General features: G+C 38.4%; 1 protein-coding gene across 10 annotated transcripts in view; it reads left to right on the top strand.

The window, feature by feature from the left end:
- The window catches only part of ATL2 (atlastin GTPase 2), a 67,918-nt gene that overhangs the window by 26,309 nt on the left and 18,941 nt on the right, over positions 1-22,668 (top strand). For 7 of the 10 annotated variants that reach the window (XM_024998251.2, XM_015473418.3, XM_005212540.5 and 4 more), the window contains 1 exon segment: positions 2,257-2,501. The exons of 2 other annotated variants lie outside the window; for them this stretch is intronic. In XM_024998251.2, the coding sequence (XP_024854019.1) occupies positions 2,257-2,501 (245 nt within the window). 10 annotated transcript variants of the gene reach the window in all.

Below are 22,668 nucleotides of genomic sequence, written 5' to 3'. Positions count from 1 at the left end.
TTTTATTTTCTAAAATTCTTTGAAATTGCTTAGTCTTTATGTATGTGTGTATGTGTGTGTGTGCGCTAAGTCACTTCAGTCGTGTTTGATTTTTTGCGACCCTATGGACTGTAGCCCGCCAGGCTCCTCTGTCTATGTGATTCTCCAGGCAAGAATACTGGAGTGGGTTGCCATGCCCTCCTCCAGGGGATCTTCCTGACCTAGGGATCGAACCTGCATCTCTTATGTCACCTGTATTGGCAGGCAAATTCTTTACCACTAGTGCCACCCTAAGTCTTTGAAATTGCTTGGTCTTTGTATTGTTACTGTTTGCAGCACCTTTTGAAATAGTGTTGATTTTACTTTGTACATTAAATGTGGCTCATAAAGTGAAGGTAAAGGCTCTAATGTGCGTGCATACTCAGTCGCTCCACTTCTTGTGTCCAACTTCTTGTGACCCCATGGACTGTAGCCCGCCAGGCTGTCCTGTCCGTGGAATATTTCAGGCAAGAATACTGGAGTGGGTTGCCATTTCCCCCTCCAGGGGGTCTTCCCACCCAGTGATTGAACTTGCATTGGCAGGTGGATTCTTTATCACTTTGCCACCTGGGAAGCCTGAAGTCTCTAATAATCTTTGGAAATCACATAAGCTAGATGTTTCTTTTTGTAAAGAGACTAAAAATTCATTAAAGTGGGTGTGTGATCTTTGCTCTGAGAATAGTGTCTCTGTGGACTGATATTGGCACACTAATAATGAGCCACTCCGCAGTGGACTGGCTGTCTCCTCCTCTGAGAGGAGAGGCTGTCATTGGGTTGAACGTAGTAGATGCTATATATTTCCTTAGATTGGAAACTGGCACTTAGACAAGCTTGAGGGGGAGAGTCTCTTAAAGACACTCATGTGGGAAAAGGATAAGATCCCCCAGGAGTGTACTAGTGGGATCAAGCAGTTGATAGGGAAGAAAGGCAGACAAGGTATTATGGTACATAGCCTCTGAAACTAGCCATTTGCTGTTTAGTCGCTAAGTTGTGTCCAACTCTTTTGTGACCCCATGAACTGTAGCCTGCCAGGCTCCATGGTCCATGGAATTTCCCAGGCAAGAATACTGGAGTGGGTTGCCATTTCCTTTACCAGATAGATGATCTTCCCTGTGCAGAGATTTAACCTGCATCTCCTGCACTGGCAGGCAGGTTCTTTACCACTGGGCCACCACTAGCTATTCGGTGGGTTTAAAAAAACAGAACGGAACAAAATAGAAACCTAAACTTTAGGATTGTTACTTTTCCACCACTATTCAGTAAAGTTCTTCTGCAAAGGTTAACTTCTTGTTGTGTGCTGGGTGAACAAAAGAGTTTATGTAGCTGTTTCTTAGTGAAAGTCGCTCAGTTGTGTCCTGCTCTTTACGACCCCATGGGCTATATAGGACATGGAATTCTCCAGGCCAGAATACTGGGGTGGGTAGCCTTTCCCTTCTCCAGGGGATCTTCCCAACCCAGGAATTGAACTGGGGTCTCCTGCATTGCAGGCAGATTCTTTACCAACTGAGCTAGCTGTTTCTTAGGAGTTTTGTAATTTTGAAAGGGTATTTATGGTGTTTGGTGAGAAAGGGTCCTAGAGGCAAACGAAATTCTGTCCCTCACTAATTGTCCTTCTTGTGTCTTCCACTGAAACATTAATCATGTGCTCTGTTTTAATAAGGAAGGCTATTCTTTTAGGTAACTTTTATTAAATTAGGACCCATTAGCTTTATCATATGCCATTTTGGAAAACTTTTTAGGATCTTAACAATTATATATATATATATATACACACACATGTATATATTTATATATATTCACACACATAAATAAATATATATATTTTAGTCTTTGTAACTTGGAATTTTTCCAGGTGAGTCTAGGGGGAAGAATGGAATCTGAATTATTAGGTGAAATTGATAGTTTCTGTGTGCATCCAGTAGCAGGAGTTGTTTATGGCTGAATACAGTGTTCACGAACAGTGCTGCTCACATTTAGCTGTTAAGACTTAATTGAGGCCATATTTAGTATTGCTGCTTATCTGTATATATAGTAGGAAAGTGACTGGTATTCTTGGTCCTAATATTACAGAGGGAGTGAGACGTTCAGTATGCATTTGAGCATCACTTTTGTAACTATTTCCAAATGACCTATAATGGGGAAGAAGTTATTTGAAATATTGCTTTAGTTGTGGTCCTTTAGGAAAAAGTTCAGAATGCAGGAATTAAAGTAACCTGTTTCTCTCTTTTTTAACTCTAGGTGAGAATTATGAAGATGATGACCTAGTAAACTCTGATGAGGTTATGAAGAAACCATGTCCAGTACAGATTGTCCTTGCACATGAAGATGACCATAACTTTGAGCTTGATGAAGAAGCTTTGGAGCAGATATTACTACAGGAACACATACGAGACCTAAACATAGTAGTGGTGTCTGTGGCAGGAGCTTTCCGTAAAGGGAAATCATTTCTGCTGGACTTCATGCTTAGATATATGTATAACAAGGTGAATAGTGTCTTTTAAATTGAACCAAGTTAAACACAAAAATTACCAACCAGTCTTGTTTAAAAATAATAGATAAAAAGCAGTAAGAACTGTATCTTTAGTTTTAAAAAATATAGTTCTTGATAAGACTTCTCAGTTAAGACAGTAATGTAAGTTTGTTTGAGCTCTTGATTCTTCTTCATCTCCCATCTCCATAATTCCTCTTTGCAGGTAGTACATATTGAGGCATATGATTGAGCACCTGTGTACAATGTGTTCCGAGCATTGTAACTCTAACTCAGAATGTCTGAGTGTACTTTAAATTTCCTGAGTATTGTTCAGTCTCGCCTGTTTTGTATTTCCTCACACCTTCCCCTTCTTGATCACCTTTGCAGTAATGGGTGAAGTAGGCTGATAGAGACTTCTGAAAAGGTATACTTATGCTCCTCAAATAAGTCTCCTTTAGAGAATTCTTCTTTTTGAGGTAAGATTCAGTTCCTTAAAGTGACTCCCATGGCCTTCCATGATCTCTAAGCCTCATTCCTTACCTCTGTAGTTTTTGCAGTTCCTTGACTATGCCATATTATCTCTCAAATGTTGCTGTATTGTTGGCTTATTTTTTCACTGGAAGCCTTCCATGATTCTAAGACTATGTTATGACTCTATGGCTCAGGTCATGTGTTGCATTGATACTACTTTAGTTACTTATTTTTCCTGGCTAGTGTAACCTCTGTCAGGAGTGGCCTTATCTTGATTACCATGTCTCTCGTGCCTGGCACAGTAATTGGCCCATAGTAAGCACTTATTTTCTATTTTGACTAATGAATCACCCTTTCTATTTTCACTTTTTGACAGTTGTTATTTTCCAGACAATTGTTATTTCCTTCCCTTTCCCTGACTTCAACTTTCTTCCCTGGAAAAAAAGCAAAAAAAAAAAAAAAAAAAGAATTTCTCCCCGACTTGAGTCAGAATATTTTTCTAATAGTTGAAAGTTGGGCTGAGGGAATGAGAGTTTGGTAGGAACTAAGAAGGAGGAATTGAAATTTTGGAGTGGAACACTTAGTGGGGAACGGCTTTATAGGAAGAGGCTAGATGTTCAGAAGGCCACGTGAAGGTGCTGGAAGTAACACTTAGAATTATGTAATTGTCTGAACATCTGTCATGGTGTTCATCTGTACGAATTCTGTGTAAAATCTGTAACTGGCTGTGTATGTGCCTTGAGATTAAGTAATAAGGCAAACATTCCTAGTTGATTTTCCAGGAAGCTTTTCAGAATTCTTTTTCTAGGAATCTTTTCAGGCATACTTAAATACACCTGAGTATCAAGGATATAGTTCATGTTAAAGAACACTATTTTGCAGAAATTGGGAGTTGAGAAAGATACAGTAAAGTTTTTCCACTTGATTATTTTCCAGAATTTTACATCTGAAATAGAGAAATGTATAATGACTTATTCTTAAAAAAAAAAAAAAAAAAAGAAAGAAAAACTACATTTAAAGATGATGAATTTCTGTATTTTGAGGCTCTAACTTCTTAAGTTAGCTTGTGTATATTGTATCTATCTGTGTCTGGCTGTTCACTGCAAGTGTGTTTGATTCCACGTAGGTGACAGATAGAACGTTAGAAGGGGAAGGAAACTTAGATCACTTGTCTAGCAAGTTTCACCTTAGGTGCAGTTTCTTATTTGATCTCTGATCAGTTAGTAGTGGCTGTTCAGAGGGGGAGTAGCAGCCCACACATGTGTCATATTTGTTATTTCTGAACTAATACACAGTGTAGCCTTCTCAGTTAATATCTTCAAAGGTAACCACTGTTCTGAACTCTCACCACAGGCTAATTTTGTCTGTTTTTGAACTTCACATGAATGAAATCATACCATATGGGTTTATGTTTGGTTTATTCATTAACATATCTGTGAACTACCTATGTTTTTGCATCTGTGATAGTCCATTGTTTTTGTTACTTTGGTATTCCATTATATGATTATACCACATTTTTTTTATCCATTTGTCAATGGATAATCTTAATAAGTTTTAGTAAGCTGATTTTTGAATCACATGTTTCCAAAGAAAAGTAGGTTACTCTGTTAACAGTCAGTAGGAATTGCTAGAAAAATGTTGATCAAGTGGTCATATAAAAGTGATTCCAATTTCAAGAATCAGTTTAGGAAGGTAGAAACTTAATGTAGTAGAATTAAATTAGTAAAACTTAATTTTGGGGATATATTGAACACTAAGTAATGGGAGCTGTTCTAGGTAAGGATTCTTGATCTTTTATAGAGTTGCTTCCCTTTTTAAGTGTTTCTTATTTTTTTAATTTATTTTTAATCATTCCTTATTTTTTAAAAAACTTTTGTGAACAATTTTTAATGTATGAAAGTAGACAGTGAATGCCCATGTACTTAATAATTTTTAGCAAAAAGTGGTTTTAATTCTTTTAAGATTTTCCTCCATTTCTTTTTCTTGGTAAATTTATTTGTTGAAAAATGTGATTGTTGGTCTTACAGAGTTTCCCAGTCTGGGTTTGCTGATTTTACCCCATTGGTGCAGTTTTCTTGTTCTTTTGTTTTATGAATTTCCTGTAAATTGTTGGTTGAACCTAGATCAGACTCAGATTTGACTTTTTGGCAAGAGCATTTCGTAGATGATATTTTCTTCTATGAGGAGGCACATGTTATCTTTTCACGTAACAGTTTTTGAATCTTTATTGATTTCTGGGTATTCTGATTACTAAGCATTTAATAGATATTATACATAATAGTTTTTAAAATAAAGGCTTTGGCATCAAATTGGCTGGCTTGGAATCCCAGCTGTGCCACTTACTCTGAGTTTCATTCTTCAACTCCAAGCTGAAATACTAATACAACTCCATAGTGTTACTGTGAATACTGCTACTGCTGCTGCTAAGTCGCTTCAGTCGTGTCCGACTCTGTGCGACCCCATAGATGGCAGCCCACCAGGCTCTTCTGTCCCTGGGATTCTCCAGGCAAGAACACTGGAGTGGGTTGCCATTTCCTTCTCCAATGCATGAAAGTGAAAAGTGAAAGTGAAGTCGCTCAGTCATGTCCGACTCTGTGTGAGCCCATAGATGGCAGCCCACCAGGCTCCTCTGTCCCTGGGATTCTCCAGAGGAGCCTGGTGGGCTGCCGTCTATGGGGTCGCAGAGAGTCGGACACGACTGAAGCGACTTAGCAGCAGCAGTAGCAGTATTCACAGTAACACTATGGAGTTGTATTAGTATTTCAGCTTGGAGTTGAAGAATGAAACTCAGAGTAAGTGGCACAGCTGGGATTCCAAGCCAGCCAATTTGACGCCAAAGCCTTTATTCTAAAAACTATTATGTAAAATGATGTTTGGTCCATTTATATACTTATCCTCAATTGTTCTTTTGTAAGTGTTTACTTTTCATTGTTTACTTGAGAAAGTGAAAGAGACTGACAGGAGTACATACCTGATAACTTTTCTTGCTGCCCACTGGTATCTTTGCTTAATAAGTATGAGTTTTGACTGTTTGTATCATAATTGCTAGTGGCACTTTAAGGGGAGTTATCTATAGTTTTTATTCTTTTCCATTTTAAGAGCTGCTCCCAGAACTTCTTCCAGAGATCAAGAGTAGGAACTGTCTTTAAGGATTATATGTGCTGCTACATATAATTTGCCAAAAGCACAACTATATCAGGATCAGTATATGGGATGTTGAACTTGGTTTCACTTTTTTCTCTAAGGCTAGTAATATCTGAGATTAAGACTTGGAAATGTTAATCTATGAAAAAAAACTTGGTTTCTTGTGCTTTCTAAGAAAGAAATGTATGTAGAGGAAGAATAATGCTTTTATAAGTTTCTTCCTAGGGTCACTTTTATTATTATTATTATTTTGTGGTGTAAAATATAGCAAAGTATGTAAGCCTTAGTACAGCCAGTGAATTTTCATTGAGTTATACTTTTGTGACCACTGCCTCTCAGATAAAGAAAAACAGCATTTTCAGCACTCCAGAAGGCTCTCTTGTTCTTTCTCCTAGTTACTACTATCTCTAGCTCTCAGGAGCCACTGCTGTTCTGACTTAAATTGCCATCGATCAGTTTTGTCTACTTTTGAATTTCATATAAATGTAATTATAAAGTGTGCGCTCATGTCTGGTTTCTTTCACTTTATATTAAGTCTAAGAGATTCATGTTGTTGCATGTATCAGTAATTGTTTTTTTAATTGCTGAATAGTATTTCATTGGATGAAGATACCATAGGCCTAGAAAAGGTCAGTTTTCATTCCAATCCCAAAGAAAGGCAATGCTGAAGAATGCTCAAACCGCTGCACAATTGCACTCATCTCACACCCTAGTAAAGTAATGATCAAAATTCTCCAAGCCAGGCTTCAGCAGTACGTGAACCGTGAACTTCCAGATGTTCAAGCTGGTTTTAAAAAAGGCAGAGGAACCAGAGATCAAATTGCCATCCACTGGATTTTGGAAAAAGCAAGAGAGTTCCAGAAAAACATCTGTTTCTGCTTTATTGACTATGCCAAAGGCTTTGCCTATGTGAATCACAATAAACTGTGGAAAATTCTGAAAGAGGTGGGAATACCAGACCACCTGACCTGCCTCTGGAGTAATCTATATGCAGATCAGGAAGCAAGAGTTAGAACTGGATATGAAACAACAGACTGATTCCGAATCAGGAAAGGAGTACGTCAAGGCTGTATGTTGTCACCCTGCTTATTTAACTTACATGCAGAGTACATCATGAGAAATGCTGGGCTGGATGAAGCACAAGCTGGGAATCAAGATTACTGGGAGAAGTGTCAGTAAACCTCAGATATGCAGATGACACCTCTCATGGCAGAAATTGAAGAACTAAAGAGCCTCTTGATGAAAGTGAAAGAGGAGAGTGAAAAAGTTGGCTTGAAACTCAACATTCAGAAAACTAAGATCATGGCATCTGGTTCCATCACTTCATGGCAAATAGATGGGGAAACAATGGAAACAGTGTCAGACTTTAATTTTGGGGGGCTCCAAAATCACTGCAGATGGTGACTGCAGCCATGAAGTTAAAAGACGCTTACTCCTTGGAAGGAAAGTTATGACCAATCTAGACAATATATTAAAAAGCAGAGACATTACTTTGCTAACAAAGGTCCATCTAGTCAAGGCTAAGGTTTTCCCAGTAATCACGTATGGATGTGAGAGTTGGACTATAAAGCTGAGTGCCGAAGAATTGATGCTTTTGAACTGTGGTGTTGGAGAAGATTCTTGAGAGTGCCTTGGACTGTAAGGAGATCCAACCAGTCCATCCTAAAGGAGATCAGTCCTGAGTGTTCATTGGAAGGACTGATGTTGAAGCTGAAGCTCCAATATTTTGGCCACCTGATGCAAACAGCTGACTCATTTGAAAAGACCCTGATATTGGGAAGGATTTGTGGCGGGAGGAAAGGGGATGACAGAGTTTGAAATGGTTGGATGGCATCACCAAGTCGATGGACATGAGTTTGGGTAAACTCCGGGAGTTGATGATGGACAGAGAGGCCTGGCGTGCTGCAGTCCATGGGGTCGCAAAGAGTCAGACATGACTGAGTGACTGAACTGATCTGAATTTGAATTAACGGTCTTATGGGTTGTTTGTAATTTTTGTTTGTTATGGATCAAGCTATGATGAATGTTCTTATAAAAGTCTTGGTGAAGTAAGCACTTATTTCTGTTGAGTTTATACCCAGGAGTAGGAATGTTAGGATCAAAATTTTTTCAATAGTGGGTTTACCAATTTTGTACTCCCATCAGCTATGTGTAAAGACTTACAGTTCCTTTACATTTTATAAAACAATACTGTCATTTAGCCATTCTAATAGATGTGCATTTAAAAAATTTTAAGGCATCACTTTGTTCGGGTTCATATGCTCATAAAATTGCCAGATTTGATGTAGAAGTTTAGCTTATTCATTTAATTATTGCTTTAACTGAATTTGCTTTTGAATATTTCACCTATTCCAAGTGATACACTGAATATAACTTATGTAACAAACTGGTGAAATTGAAAATTTGATATTGTTACTAGTTTTGCTTCTGTAAGAAGCAGGCAGAACTTGGTCAGAGTTTTAAGATTCGGTAAGGAAAAATAAAAATCGGTGGTCTAATTTTGTCTGCTGAAAATATGCTAAAGAGTTGGGTATAGAGGTTATGTGGACTATTGACTACTTTCTTTCTGTTAGCATATTAGATTTTCCCCCCTTGATTTCTGAATTATATATTTCTGTTCTTTCATATGCAGATTTAAAATTAGTGTAATTTCACTTAGAAGGCTTCACCAAATGTTGCCAAAGCCAGAGGAATCAGAAACAGATGACGTGGAGGAGGCTACAATACGTTGTTCAAAGTCCTTATTGCCATGTTTTAGGAGGGCCTTTCTTGGTTGCGTTTCTGTACTTGTTCCCTGAAAATGTTTTGTCATCTGTAGCCTTTGAAATACCTTTCTAGCTTTAAGCCCCAAATGTATGTACTGCCTGTTTTGTGATATCAAAAGTATTATACCTATGTTATCACTTATTTCAGTTTTGTACTTGAGAGAGCATTAATTATTTTTTCCAGTAGACCTTTTCCTACTCCAAAGTATTTGTTCTTGCAAGTGAAAGTTTACTTTCTCTAAAATAATTGACTTTATGAGGTCATTTTTTGAAGAATATCTCAAGTAATAATACTGTTATACATGAGCACTAATTACTCAAACACCAGCTTTAAAACAGTTGGGGAGTTAAAACAGTTTTATAGATTTCAAGTTCCTTAATACTAACTTTTTTTGGAGGAGAAAGAAATTTTTAAGTAATTAATAACTCCTTGCTTCATTCCCCTATTCCCCCTGGGACAATTTTGATGTTTGACTCATGAGTTCTAGTTCAAGATTTCTTTTTTCTCTTAAGACATTTTTTTTTCTTGCAACGTTTCTTTTTATAGTTAATAGGATGTATTTTCTATAGATGCTTTAGAGAATGTTCACTGTAATCCTTTTGTCAAGAAGCAAGTTAAAATAACAATTTATGCCACATTGCAGTAGTATATGGACATTTAACAGAACTGCCAGTGGACCATTCTCTTTCCTCTTAGACTTCTGTAGTGTTACAGGGTGGGTTTTGTATGGCTGGGAGTCTCTTGTTAAGTTCATGTACTAAGTGTATGTGATACTTTGTTTTTCTTTTAACAGCTTTATTGAGGTATGATTCATATATAATATATAATTTCATCTACTTGAAACCTGTAGTATACAGTCCCATGATTTTAGTATATTCACAGTTATATAATCATCATCACAATAAATTTTAGAACATTTTTACCATCTCAGAATGAAAAATATGAAGCCCTGTACCTTTTAAGCTGTTAACCCACCTATCCCCTATAACCTCTTCTCCCAGCCTCTCTCCCTAAGGAACTATAATCTTATTTACTGTCTCCCTGATTCTATGGGAGGTTAGTTGGGATTCTGTTGGTGATTGTATTGAATCTAAAAGATCAGTTTGGGTAATGTTGTCTGAATATTAAGCACTTTGATCTTTGAACATGGCATGTTTTTCCATTTATGTGGGTCGTCTTTAAATAAATAAATCCAGATTGTGGGGGGAGAATGTTTTGTAGTTTGTATTTTTTATACTTTTGTTAAATTTACTCCTGATTTGATGATGATATAAATATAATTGTTTTCTTAATTTCATTTTCAGGTTGTTCGTTGTAAGTATACAATTGATATTTTTATATTGATTTTTTATCCTGAAATCTTGTTTAACTCATTTATTCATTCCAGTAGCTTTGTAGTGGACTTTTTAAATGTTTTCTCTCTATCAGATCAGATCAGATCAGTCGCTCAGTCGTGTCCGACTCTTTGCGACCCCATGAATTGCAGCACGCCAGGCCTCCCTGTCCATCACCAACTCCCGGGGTTCACTCAGACTCACGTCCATCGAGTCAGTGATGCCATCCAGCCATCTCATCCTCTGTCGTCCCCTTCTCCTCCTGCCCCCAATTCCTCCCAGCATCAGAGTCTTTTCCAATGAGTCAGCTCTTCGCATGAGGTGGCCAAAGGACTGGAGTTTCAGCTTTAGCATCATTCCTTCCAAAGAAATCCCAGGGCTGATCTCCTTCAGAATGGACTGGTTGGATCTCCTTGCAGTCCAGGGGACTCTGAAGAGTCTTCTCCAACACCACAGTTCAAAAGCATCAATTCTTCAATGCTCAGTCTTCTTCACAGTCCAACTCTCACATCCACACATGACCACAGGAAAAACCATAGCCTTGACTAGACGAACCTTTGTTGGCAAAGTAATGTCTCTGCTTTTGAATATGCTCTCTAGGTTGGTCATAACTTTCCTTCCAAGGAGTAAGCATCTTTTAATTTCATGGCTGCAGTCACCATCTGCAGTGACTTTGGAGCCCAGAAAAATAAAGTCTGACACTGTTTCCACTGTTTCCCCATCTATTTCCCATGAAGTGGTGGGACCGGATGCCATGATCTTCATTTTCTGAATGTTGAGCTTTAAGCCAACTTTTTCACTCTCCACTTTCACTTTCATCAAGAGGCTTTTTAGTTCCTCTTCACTTTCTGCTGTAAGGGTGGTATCATCTGCATATCTGAGGTTATTGATATTTCTCCCGGCAATCTTGATTCCAGCTTGTGTTTCTTCCAGTCCAGTGTTTCTCATGATGTACTCTGCATATAAGTTAAATAAACAGGGTGACAATATACAACCTTGACGAACTCTTTTTCCTATTTGGAACCAGTCTGCTGTTCCATGTCCAGTTCTAACTGTTGCTTCCTGACCTGCATACAGATTTCTCAAGAGGCAGATCAGGTGGTCTGGTATTCCCATCTCTTAAAGATTTTTCCACAGTTTATTGTGATCCACACAGTCAAAGGCTTTGGCATAGTCAATAAAGCAGAAATATATATATATATAAGACCATGTCATCTGTAAATATAGTTTTCCTTTTTCCCTTCCAATCTGAGTACCTCTTATCTGTTTTTCTTGGCTGATTGTGCTGGCTAGAATCTCCAGTACAATACAGGTGATAAGAACATGTCTTCTTACTGCTTTCCTAACCTTTAGGGAGAAACACCTAGGTTTTCACCACTGTGTATGATGTTAGCTGTAGAATTTTTTTGGAGATATTGTTAGGTTCAGGAAGTTCTCTCTTTCTAGTGTGCTAAGACAGTTTTTGTTTGCTTTTAAAATCATGAATGGACATTGGATTTTGTCAGATGCCTTTTCTGCATCTATTCATATGATCATATGGTTTTTCTTTAGTCTGTTGATTTGATCAGTTCAGTCTCTCAGTTGTGTCTGACTGTTTGTGACCCCATGGACTGCAGCACGCAGGGCTTCCCTATCCGTTACCAACTCCTGGAGCCTCCTCAAACTCATGTCCATTGAGTCGGTGATGTCATTAACCATCTCATCTTCTGTCAGGCCCTTCTCCTGCCTTCAATCCTTCCCAACATTAGGGTCTTTGCAAATGAGTTAGTTATTTGCATCAGGTGCCCAAAGTATTGGAGCTTCAGCTTCAACATCAGTCCTTCCAATGAATATTCAGGACTAATTTCCTTTAGGATTGACTGGTTGGATCTCCTTGCAGTCCGAGGGACTCTGAAGAATCTTCTCGAACACCACAGTTCAAAAGCATCAATTCTTCGGCACTCAGCTTTCTTTATAGTGCAACTCTCACATCCATACGTGACTACTGGAAAAACAATAGCTTTGACTATACAGACCTTTGTTGTCAAAGTAATGACTCTGCTTTTTAATATGTTGTCTAGGTTGGTCATGACTTTTCTTCCAAGGAGCAAACGTCTTTTAATTTCATGGCTGCAGTCACCATCTGCGGTGATTTTGGAGCCCCCCAAAATTAAAGTCTGTCACTGTTTCCATTGTTTCCCCATCTGTTTGCCATGAAGTGATTGAGACCAGATGCCATGATCTTAGTTTTTTGAATGTTGAGTTTTAAGCCAACTTTTTCACTCTCCTCTTTCACTTTCATCAAGAGGCTCTTTAGTTCTTTTTCGCTTTCTGCCATAAAGATGGTGTCATCTGCGTATCTGAGGTTACTGATATTTCTTCTGGCAGTCTTGATTCCAGCTTGTGCTTCATCCAGTCCGGCATTTCTCATGATGTACTCTGCATATAAGTTAAATAAGCAAGGTGACAATATATAACCTTGATGTAATTCTTTCCCAATTTGGAACCAGTCTGTTGTTCCATGTCCAGTTCTAACTGTTGCTTCTTGACCTGCATACAGATTTCTTAGGTGGCAGGTCAGGTGGTCTGGTATTCCCATCTCTTTAAGAATTTTCCACAGTTTGTAGTAATCCACACAGTCAGAGGCTTTGGCATAGTCAGTACAGCAGAAATAGATATTTTTCTGGAATCCTCTCACTTTTTCAATGAAATGGATCATATTTTTTGAATGTTCAGTTAGCCTTGCATCCCTAGAACAGTCCACTTAGTTGTGGTATATAATTCTTTTTATACATTGTTGGATTCAATTTTCTAATATTTTGTTGAGTATTATTACATCTATATTCCTGAAATATATTGGTCTTTAGTTTTCTTTTTTGTAATGTCTTCATTTGGTTTTAATATTAAGATAGCACTGGCCTCATAGAAGGAATTAGGAAGTATTCCCTCTGCTTCTATGTCCTGGGAAAGTTGAGGGAGAACTAGTATCATTTCTTCCTTAAATGTTTGGAAGAACTTAGCAGTGAAACTGTCTGAACTTAGTTCATTCTTTTTTTGAAGGTTATTAATTGTTGATTAAATTTCATTAGTAGATACAGACCTATTCAGATGATGTATTTTTTTCTCATGTGAGTTTGCTAGGTTATGTCTTACAGATAATCAATCCACTTCAAGTCAGTTATCAAAATTGTGGGCATAGAATTGTTCTTAATATTCTTTTATTATCTTTCTAAAGTCCATGAAATTAGTAGTTTTGACTCCTCTGATTTCTCATATTTTTAATTTATCTTTTCTCGTTGAAAACAATTTTATTGATCTTTTAAAGGACCAGCTTTGGTTTGATTTTTTTTTTTCCTGTTGCCTTGATATCCTGTTTTCTTATGTTCAGTGTTATTAAGGTTTCTGCTGTAATTTTATTCTGCTTCTTTAGATTAAATTATTCTTCTAGTTTTGGTTTTAGATCTCTTTCCTAATATGTGCACCCATTTCTATAAATTCTTTGCTAATCATTGCTGTCACTGCATTTCACATGTTTTCATAAGTTGTTTTTCTCATTTTCATTTAGTTCAAAATACTTAAAAATTTCTGTTGGGATTTTTTTGACCCATGTGTTATTTAGAAGTGTGTTGTGTAAACTTCTACTGTTTTGGGGTTTTCCAACTATGTTTACATTATTGGTCACTAGTTTAATTCATTTGTGGTCTGAGAACATGCTTTGTATGATCTGTTCTTTAAAGTTTATTTTAAGGTGTGTTTTAAAGCCCAGGGTTCTATTCTATTGGGGAATGTTGTGTATGAGACTGAGAGGAATGTGTATTCCGTTGTTGGATGAAGGATTCTATAAGGTCAGTTAGATCTGCTTTAATGTTGGTGCTGTTTAGTTCAGCTGTATCTTTGAAAGTGAAAGTCGCTCAGTCATGTCCCGACTTTTTGCAACCATGGACTGTATAGTCCATGGAATTCTCCAGGCCAGAATACTGGAGTGGGTAGCCTTTCCCTTCTCCAGAGGATCTTCCCAATCCAATCATCGAACCCAGGTCTCCCACATGGCAGGTGGATTCTTCATCAGCTGAGCCACAAAGGAAGCCCAAGAATACTGGACTGGGTAGCCTATTCCTTCTCCAGTGGGTCTTCCCTACCCAGGAATTGAACCAGGGTCTGCTGCATTGCAGGGGGATTCTTTCCAACTGTACTATCAGGGAACTGATAGTTTGTCTTCTGGATCCGTCAATTACTGATTGAGGGGTGTTGAAGTCTCCAAGTGTAATAGCGGATTTTCTTGTTTCTCCTTGGAATTCATATATTTTGATGCTTTCTTATTAAGCACATACACATTGAAGAGTGTCAAGTTTTTCTGGAGAAATGAATGACTCCTTTTATCATTATGTATTACCACTCTTTATAATGATAATTTCCTTGTCTTAAAGTCAGCTCTGTCTGAAATTAGTATAGCTACTCTAGCTTTTATTTGATTAGTGTTAGCATTGTATGTCTTTCTCCATTCCTTTTCTTTATGTTTAAACTGGGTTTTTTTGTGGACAGCAGATAGTTGGATTTATTTTTAATCCAGTGACAGTTTCTTTCATTTAATTGGTTTATTTCAGTCATGCATGTCTGAAGTGATTATTGATACTTGTTATACTTGGTTCTTTTTTATTCTCTTTTTCTGCCTTCTTTAGCTTTAATTGACTATTTTATATGATTCCACATTCTGTTCTTTCTTAGTGTATCTATTATATTTATTTAAACATTAAAAAAATCTAATTGCCTGGAGTTTGCAATATACATTTACAACTGATCTAAGTTTGCTTTTAGAATATTAGTATACTGCTTTATGGGTAGTACAGGTATCTTATTCCCAGTCCTCTGTATGTACCATAATCGCCTAATACATTGTCGCAATTAGAACTTTGGATGTGCTGTTGTCTATTAAATGAATTAAGAGAAGAATAAAAGATTTTCTTGTCTTTCTCTGATACTCTTTTATATATATATATGTTTGAGTTTCCAGTGTGTGTTATTTTCTTTCTGTGTGAAGAACTTTTAACATTTCTTGCAAGGCAGGTGTACTGGTGACAACATCCTTCATTTTTTATCTAAGGAAGAATTTAGTTCTCCTTCAGTTTCGTAGGATAACTTTTACTGGATACAGAATTTTAGGTTGGTGGCTTTTTTCTTTTAACACTTTACATATTTCATTCCATTTTCTTCCTGTTTGTATGGTTTCAGACTAGAAGTCCAAAGTGATTCTTACCGTTCCTTGATCATCTATAGATATGTGTTTTTGGCTTTGTTTTCTTTTGGGGTTTCCTTTTAGTCTTTGTCATTTTGCAGTTAGGCTGTGATACGCCTGGTATAGGTCTTTTGATATTTATCTTGTTTGGTGTTATCTGATTGTCTTAGATCTGTTCTTTAGTATTCGTCATTAATTTTAGAAAATTCTCAGCCATTATTACCATGAAATTAAAGACACTTGCTCCTTGGAAGAAAAGTTATGACCAACCTAGACAGCATATTAAAAAGCAGAGATACTACTTTGCTGACAAAGGTCTATCTAGTCAAGCTATGGTTTTTCCAGTAGTCATGTGTGGATGTGAGAGTTGGACTATAAAGAAAGCTGAGCACCGAAGAATTGATGCTTTTGAACCGTGGTGTTGGAGAAGATTCTTGAGAGTCCCTTGGACTGCAAGGAGATTCAACCAGTCCATCCTAAAGGAAAGCAGTCCTGAATATTCATTGGAAGGACTGATGCTGAAGCTGAAACTTCAGTACTTTGGCCATCTGATGTGAAGAACTGACTCATTTGAAAAGACCCTGATGCTGGGAAAGATTGAAGGCAGCAGGAGAAGGGGCTGACACAGGGTGAAATGATTGGATGGCATCACAGACTTGATGGACATGAGTTTGAACAAGCTCCAGGAGTTGGTGATAGGCAGGGAAGCCTGGTGTGCTGCAGTCCATGGGGTGGCAGAGTCAGACACGACTGAGCAACTGAACTGAATTGATGACTTCTGATGTTTCTTTTATGCCTTTTCCCCTTCTCCTTCTGGTATTCCCATTATACCTACTTACTGGTTTAGTCACTCAGTCATGTCCGACTCTTTATGACCCCATGGACTATGACTATAGCCCACTAGGCTCCTCTGTCCATAGGCTTTTCCAGGCAAGAATACTGGAGTGGGTTGCCATCTCCTCCTCCAGTATACCTTCCCGACCCAGGGATCGAACCCACGTCTCCTGCTTGCAAGCAGATTCTTTACCACTGAGCCACCAGGGAAGCCATACCTATTTATACCTTTTTGTAATTGTCCCACAGTTCTTGAATAGTCTCTTCTGTTATTCTTATCCTTTTTTGTCTATGCATTTCAGTTTGGGAAGTTTCTGTTGATACATTTTAGTGTTCACTGATTCTTTTGTTGATGTGTCCAGTCTGTGGATAAGTATATTAAAAGTGAAAGTCGCTCAGTCGTGTCCAACTCTTTGTGACCCCAGAGACTATACAGTCCATGGAATTCTCCAGGCCAGAATACTGGAGTGGGTAGCCTTTCCCTTCTCCAGCGGGTCTTCCCAACCCAGGGACTGAACCCAGGTCTCCGCAGTGCAAGCGGATTCTTCACCAGCTGAGCCGCAAGGAAAGCCCAGGTATATTAAAGGTATTCTTTATTTCTATAATAGTATTTTTCTATCTAGCATTTTCTTTTGATTCTAGCTTAGAGTTTCCATCTCTCTGCTTACATTACTTGTTTTTGCACGGTTTCCACTTTTTAAAATTAGAGCTTTTATGATATTTACCTTAGTTACTTTAAATTTGCTGTCTAGTATTTCAAAATCTGCAACATACCTGAGTTTGATTCTTAAGGTTGCTTTGTCTCATCAGTCTGTTTTTCCTCAACTTTTGAGGAAAGTACATGGCTTGTACTTATCAGACGTGAACTATCAGAAAATAGGAACTGAGAGTTAAGCTTTTACTGTGAAGTTTTGTTAATCTAGTTCTAGCTCAAAGATGTGGTTAGTGTTTGCTGCTTTAGATCCCAGAGACTTCAGTATTCTGTCCCACTTCCATTGTCCTTGGGTTTCCCTAAGAACTCCTTAAATAGAATCTGTGTCTTGCCGCTGTGTCAGTTGTAATCCACTGATTGATGTGGTGGTAATGTGTGCATGAGGAGAGCTTTATCATTTTATGATTAAATCTCAGTTTTGTAAGTGGACCTGAGTCCCTGGGCTATGACCTTCAGAAATTTTTTTTCTCCCTTTACTTGAAACAGGAAGGCTAGAGGGAACTGGAGTTGATGAATTGGACTTTCCCAGGGTTAGATAAAGCTCTGATCAGGTAGTTTGCCTTGAAGGGCTGGCCTTCGTTAGTGGGGACTGCTCTCAGGGCTTGCTTGCCCCTCTGTGTGTTTGGAAATGGTTGCAGGGAATTCCCTGGTGGTCCAGTTGTTAGGGCTCAATGCTTTCACTGCCACGGCTTGGGTTCAACCCCTGGTTGAAGAACTAAGATTCCGCAAACCATGTGCAGGGTCAAAACAAACAGAAAGAGAGAACCTCAGGGAACTTCTTGTGGTAAAAATGAAGAGCTCTTAGGTCTCAAGCTAGTTTCTTTTAGCTTTTAGCAGTTTGTCCATATTTATTTAAGTGTTTCTTCAGTTTGCTCTAGCAGTTTCTGCTTCTGGTAAACTGACTTTCAGCTTGCAATTCTTTGTATTTGCCTGTCTCCAGAGTTCAGTGTGCAATTTGCCCTGTGACCTTGATTCTCTGATCAAAAAGAAAGAAAGGTCATTGATTTTCATGTTGAGCTTTTTCTTGCGAGGCTGATATGCTTTTTTATATTAGCTTTATACATGGGAGCACTGAGACTGGAAGTCCAGTGGAAGGCTATAAAGTCAGATCTCAACACCAAACATCAATAACTAGAAGTGTTTTCCCTTTCCTGTTCTAGTAGCACTTAAGTACACTTGAAAAATTGTGGTTAAAAAATGCATAACAATTTACCTTTTTAGTCACTTTTAAGTGTACAATTTAAATGGCATTAAGATTGTTCATATTATTGTGCAGTCATCACCACCAATACATTTCCAGAACTTTTTCATTTTCCCAGACTAAAGATCTGTACACAATAAACTCTTTCTTCCAGCCCCTGATAACTGCTTTCCCACTTTCTGTCTCAATGAGTTTAACTGCTCTAGATATTTCATGTAAGTATAATCGTACAATTTTGTTATTTTGTATCTGGCTTATTTTACTAAGTGTGTCTTCCAGGTCAAGGTCACCTTTTAACCAGAATCATAAGAAAAAAAGATTATTTAAACTTATTCTTCTTTCACGTGTAGCTAAGTTGATACAGTTGTCCTTTGTCTGAGCTTGTGAGTTAGGTCAGTCATTATGTTATCTGTCTGTCCAGCCCCAAAAGGGAAGAGTTGGATGAGGAGATGGGTAAGATGTTAGACAGTTTTAAAATTGTTTTAAAAGTCTAATGTTTCTTAATTTGCTCTCGGACTTGCAGAGTATTCTTACATATTCAAATGAAAACTCTTTAAGTTATGCTTGGTGGTCAGAATGTTAGTATTAGCTTATTCTGTCGTTTGGTGTTTGGTGTTAATAATCTACCTCCTAAGTTAGGTACTAGTTTATACAGATTAAGATTTTTATCTGTTATGTTTTTATGGGGAATGCTTCATAGCTCGAAGGATCTGCTGTTTTGTTGTACAGTTACTTGGATCTTTAATTTCATCCTTCTGTTCATTTTCCTTATAGCTGTGTTGAGTTGTTACGGCTTCTCAATGCACCTTTATCTTCTGGCATGCCCATTGTTGAAGTTAGGAGACCTGGCTGGACTACCAACTCAGTGTGCAAATTTACCTAGCTTTTGTTTCACTTTGTTGCTGCTGCTGCTGAGTCGATTCAGTCGTGTCTGACTCTGTGTGATTCCATAGACGGCAGCCCACCAGGCTCCACAGTCCCTGGGATTCTCCAGGCAAGGACACTGGAGTGGGTTGCCATTTCCTTCTCCAGTGCAAGAAAGTGAAAAGTGAAAGTGAAATCGCTCAGTCGTGCCTGACTCTTAGTGACCCCATGGACTGCAGCCTACCAGGCTTCTCCATTCATGGGGTTTTCCAGGCAAGAGTACTGGAGTGGGGTGCCATTGCCCTTTCCATTGCTGCTGCTAAGTTGCTTCAGTCGTGTCCAACTCTGTGCGACCCCAGAGATGGCAGCCCACTAGGCTCCCTGGCCCCTGGGATTCTCCAGGCAAGAACACTGGAGTGGGTTGCCATTTCCTCCTTCAATGCATGAAAGTGCAAAGTGAAAGTGAAGTTGCTCAGTCGTGCCTGACTCTTAGCGACCCCATGGACTGCAGCCCACCAGGCTCCTCCATCCATGGGATTTTCCAGGCAGGAGTACTGGAGTGGGGTGCCATTGCCTTCTCCGATCTCCATTGCTAGAGAATGTTATCTTTCCTATGGTGAAATAAGAATTTGTTTCTTATTGTTTAGAGCAGGTAGGGGTTCTTTATTGTTGATAATTATATTGCTGAGTCTTTTTGGCAAGGATTTCTGTTTATTCACTGTAATATTTGACTACATTCAAAGTTCAAGTCTTTTCAGCTGAGATGCCTTTTGCAACTGGGACTTACTCAGTAAGCTTTTTTTTTTTTTGAACTGGAGGATTAAGATAATTTTTTAAATTTTTAGTTTTTGTCCCTGTATTAATAAATGGTATCAGGTACTGTTTTTCAAGTTCTTAAGTTTGCTTCTACTCATGACAGCAGACGGTATCTGTTATGAGCGAGGCTCCTTCTCGAATTCATTAGCATCCTCCTGAGGGCAGAGATGTTTGTTCTTTTTCACTGCTCTGTCCCTTGAATCTAGAACAGTGGCTGGCACACAGTAGGGGTTCAATAAATATTTGTTGAATGACTATTAAATTTACCAGTGTTCAGTATGTTAGAGAAATAACAAGACTTCTTAATTTCATGTTTTGAAATGTCAAAACTTAACTGGTTTTAATTAGGTTCTCTGATTTACCTTTTCTCTCATTCTTTTATTGACTGATCAATTTAGTACTTCTGCTTCATTGACTACGCTAAAGCCTTTGACTGTATGGATCACAACAAACTCTGGAAAATTCTTAACAGGATGGGAATACCAGACCACTTTACCTGCCTCCTGAGAAACCTGTGTACCGGTCAAGAAACAACAGTTAGAACTGGATGTGGAGTTATGGACCAGTTCAAAATTAGGGAAGAAATATGTCAAGGCTGTATATTGTCACCCTGCTTATTTAACTTCTATTCAGAGTGCATCATGCGAAACGCCTGGCTGAAGGAAGCACACAAGCTGGAATCAAGATTGCCAGGAGAAATATCAACAACTTCAGATATGCAGATGATATCACTCTAATGGCAGAAAGCTAAGAGGAACTAAAGAGTGTCTTGATGAGGGTGAAAGAGAAGAGTTAAAAAGCTGGCTTAAAACTCAACATTCAAAAAAGTAAATCATGGCATCCAGTCCCATCACTTCATGGCAAATAAATGGAAAAAAAGTGGAAATATTGACAGACTTTATTTTCTCAGGCTCCAAAATCACTGCAGATGGTAATTGCAGCCATGAAATTAAAAGATGCTTGCTCTTTGGAAGGAAAGCTGTGACAAACCTAGACAGCGCATTAAAAAACAGAGACATCACTTTGTCAACCAAGGTCTGTATAGTGAAAGCTGTGGTGGCTCAAGTGGTAAAGGACCTGCCGGCAGTGCAGGAGACCCAGGTTTGATCCCTGGGTTGGGAAGATACCCTAGAGGGGAAATGGTAACCCACTACAGTATTCTTGCCTGGAGAATTACATGGACAGAGGAGCCTGGCAGGCTACAGTTGATTGCTGAAGAATTGATGCTTTCGAACTGTGGTGATGGAGAAGACTCTTGAGAGTCCCTTGAAGATCAAGGAGTCAAACCAGTCAATCCTAAAGGAAATCAACCCTGAACGTTCACTGAAGGACTCATGGTGAAGCTGGAGCTTCAGTACTTTGGCCATCTGATGTGAAGAGGCGACTCATTGGAAAAGACTGATGCTGGGAAAGACTGAGGGCAAGAGGAGAAGCGGGCAACAGAGGATGAGATGGTTGAATGGCATCACCAGCCCAATGACATGAGTTTGAGCAACGTCCAGGAGATAGTGAAGGACAAGAAAACCTGATGTGCTGTAGTGGATGGAGTCACAAAGAGTTGGGCGACTTAGTGACTGAACAATAGCAATTTAGTAAACATTTCCATTACAGGGTAAACCAAGAAGAGATAATATATAGTTAGTACATCTTTTTTAATGAGACACCAATTCTTTTTAAAGTTCTTTTGGAGATAGTAAGGTTAACAAGCATCTTACTTAGCTTATGATTTCAGTCATCTGTACTTTTTAAAATTCAGTTTTACTCTTATTGTATTATTTCTAGCAGTGATTGAAAGGATTTTATTTCTTCCATCTCTCTTACCCATGTGCAAAAAGGAACATGTTGAAGCTTACTAATTTAAAAAATTTGACGTATTTATTGAGCAAATATTTTGAGTACCTACTGCAAGCCAGGCACTATTCTATGTTCTGGGGATACTATCCTGTGTTTTGAGAGGGAAAAAATGACAAGACTTTTTTTCTTCATGGAACTTAAATTCTCATAGAAGAGATAGGGAAAAAAATAAGTAAAATTAAGTAATTAAGTAAAAAGTAATATGTAGAATAAAAGTAGATTTCTCTAATAGGATAAATTCTTTTAAGTTACTTGTGTAGGTTGAATCAGTTCATTAAATATCACTTTGACACTTTTGGGGAATGAGGTGCTATGTGTGAGGACCTAGAATATGGAAGGCATTTTGGTAGAAACAGTTTTGTAAATCAGATGGGTTTATAGCCAGTGCTCACAATACTTACACAAGAACTGCAGTGCAAAGCCATTTAAAGGGAGCCACCTGAACTGTCAATAATAGGCTTTAAGAGTTCAGAAAAGTTGGAGTTTCTTTTCCTGACCACCCACTCAGTCCAGGCTGAGAGCAGATTGAGCAAAGGTATAGAGATGCTAAGCAACCTATGTATTTGGGAATATTGACCTTTTTTGTTGTGGGACAAACTGGAAGAGGTGTGTGTGTTGGGGGGACATAAGGAGCAGAGATAGGAAATGTAAATTAAAGGTGGATTGTATACAGCACGTCTCCAGATGGTCCTGTAAAGAAATGGGGAGCCACAGATGGCTTTTTAGTGGGACCATGGCATGATTTTAGATTTCTTGTTGAGAACATTAAGTGACAGTTGGGAAGGATGGGTTGGAGGGTACAACAGGGAGGTTCAAGGTGATTTGGAGCATCTAAAAAGTATAGTCAGTGCAAGACCGTAACTGGGCTTATCTAGGGTGTACTGTTAATCCCCTGATCCCTGTGAAGGGTGCTTCTTGAAGCACAAGTCTGTAGTATATAGTATAAATAGAGCTGTACCATGTGTCAGCCTT

This window comes from Bos taurus, chromosome 11 (genome assembly GCF_002263795.3).
Source record: "Bos taurus isolate L1 Dominette 01449 registration number 42190680 breed Hereford chromosome 11, ARS-UCD2.0, whole genome shotgun sequence".
Taxonomy (NCBI): domain Eukaryota; kingdom Metazoa; phylum Chordata; class Mammalia; order Artiodactyla; family Bovidae; genus Bos; species Bos taurus.
This window is presented reverse-complemented; position numbering and strand designations above follow the sequence as displayed.